The sequence below is a fragment of the Arachis stenosperma genome, chromosome 5 (assembly GCF_014773155.1).
Source record: "Arachis stenosperma cultivar V10309 chromosome 5, arast.V10309.gnm1.PFL2, whole genome shotgun sequence".
Classification (NCBI taxonomy): Eukaryota; Viridiplantae; Streptophyta; class Magnoliopsida; order Fabales; family Fabaceae; genus Arachis; species Arachis stenosperma.
The window spans coordinates 85924155-85930701 of NC_080381.1; the positions used below are offsets into that span (position 1 = coordinate 85924155).

Sequence of the window (6547 nt, forward strand, 5' to 3'; positions counted from 1 at the left end):
GAAAAACAGAAAGAAAAACAGCACACCCTGGAGGAAGAACTTACTGGCGTTTAAACGCCAGTAAGGCTAGCAGGTGGGCGTTTAACGCCCAGTCTGGCACCATTCTGGGCGTTTAACGCCAGAAAGGGGCACCAGACTGGCGTTAAACGCCAGAAAAGGGCAAGAACCTGGCATTAAACGCCAGAAATGGGCACCAGCCCGGCGTTTAACGCCAGAATTGGCTCAAAACGTGATTTTGCATGCCATTTGGTGCAGGGATGACTTTTCCTTGACACCACAGGATCTGTGGACCCCACAGGATCCCCACCAACCCCACCACTCTCTCTCTTCTTCACCCATTCACCAATCACCTCAACACCTCTTCCCCAAAAACCCTTCACCTATCAAATCCCATCTTTCTCTTCACCACTCACATCCATCCTTCATAAAACCCCACCTACCTCACCCTTCAAATTCAAACCACTTACCCTCCCAAACCCACCCATACATGACCGAACCATGAGCCCCCTTCCCCTATATATACCCTTCTTCACCCCTTCATTTTCACACAACCTAAACACCACTTCTCCCCCTCTTTGGCCGAACACAAAGCCATTCCCTTCTTCCTCATTTCTTCTTCTTCTACTCTCTTCTTTCTTCTTTTGCTCGAGGACGAGCAAACCTTTTAAGTTTGGTGTGGTAAAAGCATTGCTTTTTGTTTTTCCATAACCATTTATGGCATCCAAGGCCGGAGAAACCTCTAGAAAGAGGAAAGGGAAGGCAAAAGCTTCCACCTCCGAGTCATGGGAGATGGAGAGATTCATCTCAAGGGTGCATCAAGACCACTTCTATGAAGTTGTGGCCTTGAAGAAGGTGATCCCCGAGGTCCCTTTTTCACTCAAAAAGAGTGAATATCCGGAGATCCGACATGAGATCCGAAGAAGAGGTTGGGAAGTTCTCACCAACCCCATTCAACAAGTCGAAATCTTGATGGTTCAAGAGTTCTATGCCAATGCATGGATCACCAAGAACCATGATCAAAGTGTGAACCCAGATCCAAAGAATTGGCTTACTATGGTTCGGGGGAAATACTTGGATTTTAGTCCGGAAAACGTAAGGTTGGCATTCAACTTGCCCATGATGCAAGGAGATGAACATCCTTACACAAGAAGGGTCAACTTTGATCAAAGGTTGGACCAAGTCCTCACTGACATTTGTGAAGAGGGCGCCCAATGGAAGAGAGATTCAAGAGGGAAGCCGGTTCAATTGAGAAGGCATGACCTCAAGCCCGTGGCTAGAGGATGGTTGGAGTTTATCCAACGCTCAATCATTCCCACTAGAAACCGGTCCGAAGTTACTCTAGACCGGGCCATCATGATTCATAGCATCATGATTGGAGAAGAAGTGGAAGTTCATGAGGTTATAGCCCAAGAACTCTATAAGGTGGCGGACAAGTCCTCTACCTTAGCAAGGTTAGCCTTTTCTCATCTCATTTGTCACCTCTGTTATTCAGTTGGAGTTGACATAGAGGGAGACATCCCCATTGATGAGGACAAGCCCATCACTAAGAAAAGGATGGAGCAAACAAGAGACCCTTCTCATCATGAGATCCCTGAGATACCTCAAGGGATGCACTTTCCTCCACAAAACTATTGGGAGCAAATTAACACCTCCCTAGGAGAATTGAGTTCCAACATGGGACAACTAAGGGTGGAGCACCAAGAACATTCCATCCTCCTCCATGAAATTAGAGAAGATCAAAGAATCATGAGAGAGGAGCAACAAAGACAAGGAAGAGATATTGAGGAGCTCAAGCACTCCATAAGACCTTCAAGAGGAAGAACAAGCCGCCATCACTAAGGTGGACCCGTTCTTTAATCTCCTTGTTCTTTATTTTCTTGTTTTTTGAAAATTTATGCTTTATGTTTATCCATGTTTGTGTCTTATGATCATTAGTGTCTATGCCTTAAAGTTATGAATGTCCTATGAATCCATCACCTTTCTTAAATAAACAATGTTCTTAATTGAAAAAGATAAGAATTACATGAATTTTGAATTTTATAACAGTTTAATTATTTTGATGTGGTGGCAACACTTTTGTTTTCTGAATGTATGCTTAAACAGTGCACATGTCTTTTGAATTTGTGGTTCATGATTGTTGGCTCTTGAAAGAATGATGAAAAAGGAGACATGTTACTGAGGATCTGAAAAATCATAAAAATGATTCTTGAAGCAAGAAAAAGCAGTGAATACAAAAAAAAAAAAAGAGGCGAAAAAAAAAAACAAAAAAGAAAAGGAAAGAAAAAGAAAGAAATAAAGTTGTGATCCAAGGCAAAAAGAGTGTGCTTAAGAACCCTGGACACCTCTAATTGGGGACTCTAGCAAAGCTGAGTCACAATCTGAAAAGGTTCACCCAATTATGTGTCTGTGGCATGTATGTATCCGGTGGTAATACTGGAAGACAGAGTGCTTTGGGCCACAGCCAAGACTCAATAAGTAGCTGTGTTCAAAAATCATCATACTTAACTAGGATAATCAATAACACTATCTGGATTCTGAGTTCCTAAAGAAGCCAATCATTTTGAATTTCAAAGGATAGAGTCAGATGCCAAAACTATTCAGAAGCAAAAAGCTAAAAGTCCCGCTCATCTAATTGATACTGATCTTCATAGATGTTTTTGGAATTCATTGCAATATTCTCTTCTTTTTATCTTATTTGATTTTCAGTTGCTTGAGGACAAGCAACAATTTAAGTTTGGTGTTGTGATGAGCGGATAATTTGTACGCTTTTTGGCATTGTTTTTAGTATGTTTTTAGTAGTTTTAGTTGAGTTCTTAGTATATTTTTATTAGTTTTTAGTTAAAATTCACTTTTCTGGACTTTACTATGAGTTTGTGTGTTTTTCTGTGATTTCAGGTATTTTCTGGCTGAAATTGAGGGACCTGAGCAAAAATCTGATTCAGAGACTGAAAAGGACTGCAGATGCTGTTGGATTCTGACCTCCCTGCACTCGAAGTGGACTTTCTGGAGCTACGGAAGCCCAATTGGCGCGCTCTCAACGGCGTTGGAAAGTAAACATCCTGGGCTTTCCAGCAATATATGATAGTCCATACTTTGCCCAAGATTTGATGGCCCAAACCGGCGTTCAAAGTCACCCTCATGCCTAGACCTTGTTCTTATGTATTTTCAACGGTGGAGTTTCTACACACCATAGATTAAGGTGTGGAGCTCTGCTGTACCTCGAGTATTAATGCAATTACTATTGTTCTTCTATTCAATTCCGCTTGTTCTTTGTCCAAGATATCACGTGTTCTTCAACTTGATGAATGTGATGATCCGTGACACTCATCGTCATTCTCACCTATGAACGTGTGACTGACAACCACCTCCGTTCTACCTTAGATTGGGTGAATATCTCTTGGATTCCTGATACACGATGCATGGTTGATCGCCTGACAACCGAGTGCTCGCCTGACAAACGAGCCAGCCATTCCGTGAGATCAGAGTCTTCGTGGTATAGGCAAGAACTGATGGCGGCATTCAAGAGAATCCGGAAGGTCTAACCTTGTCTATGGTATTCTGAGTAGGATTCAATGATTGAATGACTGTGACGTGCTTCAAACTCCTAGCAGGCGGGGCGTTAGTGACAGACGCAAAAGAATCAATGGATTCTATTTCGGCCTGACCAAGAACCGACAGATGGATAGCCGTGCCGTGACAGGGTGCGTTGAACATTTCCACTGAGAGGATGGGAGGTAGCCACTGACAACGGTGAAACCCTTGCATAAGCTTGCCATGGAAAGGAGTAAGAAGGATTGGATGAAGACAGTAGGAAAGCAGAGAGACGGAAGGGAAGGCATCTTCATACGCTTATCTGAAGCTCTCACCAATGATATACATAAGTATCTCTATCTTTATCTTTATGTTTCATTCATCATCTATACCCATTTGAGTCTGCCTGACTAAGATTTACAAGGTGACCATAGCTTGCTTCATACCAACAATCTCCGTGGGATCGACCCTTACTCGCGTAAGGTTTATTACTTGGACGACCCAGTGCACTTGCTGGTTAGTTGTGCGAAGTTGTGTTTATGCCATGGTATTGAGCACCAAGTCTTTGGAGCCATTACTAGGGATTATTTGAGTTGTAGTGATCACAATTTTGTGCACCATCAACCCCAGAGGAGAGTCTTGGCTTCATATACATTTGCTAATCCAAGGCATTGTGGGAGTAGCATCCTTACCCCAAATGTCGATGCAAATAACTTTGAATTGAAGCCCCAACTCATCACCTTGGTGCAGAACAACTGTTCTTATGGAGGAGGCCCCTTGGAAGATCCAAACCAGCACCTATCCACCTTCCTGAGGATTTGTAACACTGTCAAAACCAATGGTGTGCCTCCTGACAGCTACAAACTATTGCTATTCCCATTTTCTCTCAGAGACAAGGCCACTCAATGGTTGGAATCATTTCCAAGAGACAGCATCAACAATTGGGATGATTTGGTAACCAAGTTCCTTGCCAAATTTTACCCACCTCAAAGGATCATAAGGTTAAAGACTGAGGTACAAAGATTTACACAAATGGAGTCTGAACCCATCCATGAGGCTTGGGAGAGATACAAGGCTCTAATCAGGAAATGTCCTCCTGAAATGTTCACTGAGTGGAATAAGCTGCAGAATTTCTATGAGGGCTTAACATTGAAATCCCAGGAAGCTTTGGATCATTCAGCTGGAGGTTCTTTGCAACTCATGAAAACTGCAGAGGAAGCTCAAAATCTCATCGATATGGTGGCCAACAACCAATACTTCTTCGCTCATCAAAAAAACCGCCAACCATCACAAAGGAGAGGAGTAATGGAGCTAGAAGGAGTTGACACCCTCCTAGCTCAAAACAAGATAATGCAGGAGCAGATTCAACAACAATTTGAGCAGATGGCTAAAAAGATTGATAGCCTGCAAGTTGCAGCAGTGAATACAAGCCAACCATCAACCAAATGGGGGCAAAATGAAGAAAACCAAGAAGATCAGCAGCAGGAACAACCTCAATATGTGCATAACCAAAGCTCCGGCCAAAATGAAGTCTATGGTGACATCTACAATCCATCCTGGAAGAACCATCCAAACATAAGATGGGGAGATAACCACACTCAAAATCAGCAACCATGGCAACGAAATTCAAACCAAAACAACTCAAGAAACAACCAAAATCACAACCAGCAAAACACTAACCCCAATCCATATGGAAAACCCCAAAACAACCACTCAAATTTTAGCTACTGTCCACCCAATAACCAAACCACTAACCAAAACACCCACCATCAACCTTCAATACCCCACAACCAGCCACAAACATCACAAGACACTCAAAGGATCTTCAACTTGGAGACATTGATAGAAAAGATGATGAAGCACCAAGAGACAATGATGGAGAAACTCATGAAAAATCAAGAGATGGCAAGACAAGATCAAGAAGCAGCAAGAAAAGATCAAGCCACAACAAGCAAAAACCAAGAAGCTTCAATCAAAAATCTCGAGAGGCATATGGAACAAATGGCTAAACGAATTACAGATGCATCCCCAAGTGCCACTCAAGACCACCCAAGGGACAAAGGAAAAGCTACAAAGTGGGAGGAGTGTAAAGCAATCATAGTGGAAAGTGAGAAGAAAGCTATCAATCAGGAAGAACACAACAGAGAAGTTCCACAAGAAGAGACAGAAGAGAGAAGTGAAGAGGATCAGAAAATCAAGAATGCAAAAAGCTCAAAGAGAGATAAAGACATTCTTGAAACACAATTACAAGAGAAGAAGGAAAGGGTGAAGCCACATATCCCCAAACTTCCATACCCTCAGAGGTTCAAAAAAGAGAATGAGGATAAGCAATACTCAAAGTTCCTGGACATATTCAAGACCCTCAGCATCAATATTCCTTTCTTAGAAGCACTTGAACAGATGCCAGTGTATGCCAAATTTATGAAGGAAGTGCTGACAAAGAAAAAGTCCCTAAAAGAAGGACAAATTGTTGAGATGACAAAGGAATGTAGTGCTATTCTCCAAAGAGAGTTACCAGAGAAGAAAGATGATCCTGGGAGTTTTTATATACATTGCACTATAGGAGACATAACAATTGAAAAGTCATTCTGTGACCTTGGTGCAAGCATAAACTTGATGCCTTTGTCTCTAATGAGGAAACTTCGAATTTGTGAGCTGAAATCCACATAAATACTCCTTTAAATGGCTGACAAATCCATCCAGCAAGCAGTTGGAGTTGTAGAGAATGTGCTGGTAAAAGTGGGAAAATTTCTTCTCCCAGCTGATTTTGTCATTCTGGATATGGAGGAGGACCCTAACACCCCCATCATCCTAAGGAGGCCCTTTCTTGCTACGGGCAGAGCACTGATAGATGTTGAACAAGGGGAATTGTTGCTGAGAGTGCATGATGAGCACCTAGCATTCCATGTGTTTAAAACCCCACATGAGCCCACTCAAGAAGAAGAGTGTACGGAGGATAAGGCCAGAGATCAAAGTTTGAAGGAGGTAGTCAATGAGTTAGCTCCAAGACTTCCAA

General features: G+C 42.4%; 1 protein-coding gene across 1 annotated transcript; it reads left to right on the plus strand.

The window, feature by feature from the left end:
* The first annotated feature begins 4767 nt into the window (after nt 1–4767).
* On the plus strand, nt 4768–6201 carry LOC130980946 (uncharacterized). Its single transcript, XM_057904586.1, has 2 exons — nt 4768–5796; nt 5932–6201. Exons 1-2 carry the CDS (start codon nt 4768–4770, stop codon nt 6199–6201), a joined length of 1299 nt encoding a protein of 432 aa, XP_057760569.1.
* The last annotated feature ends 346 nt before the right edge of the window (nt 6202–6547 follow it).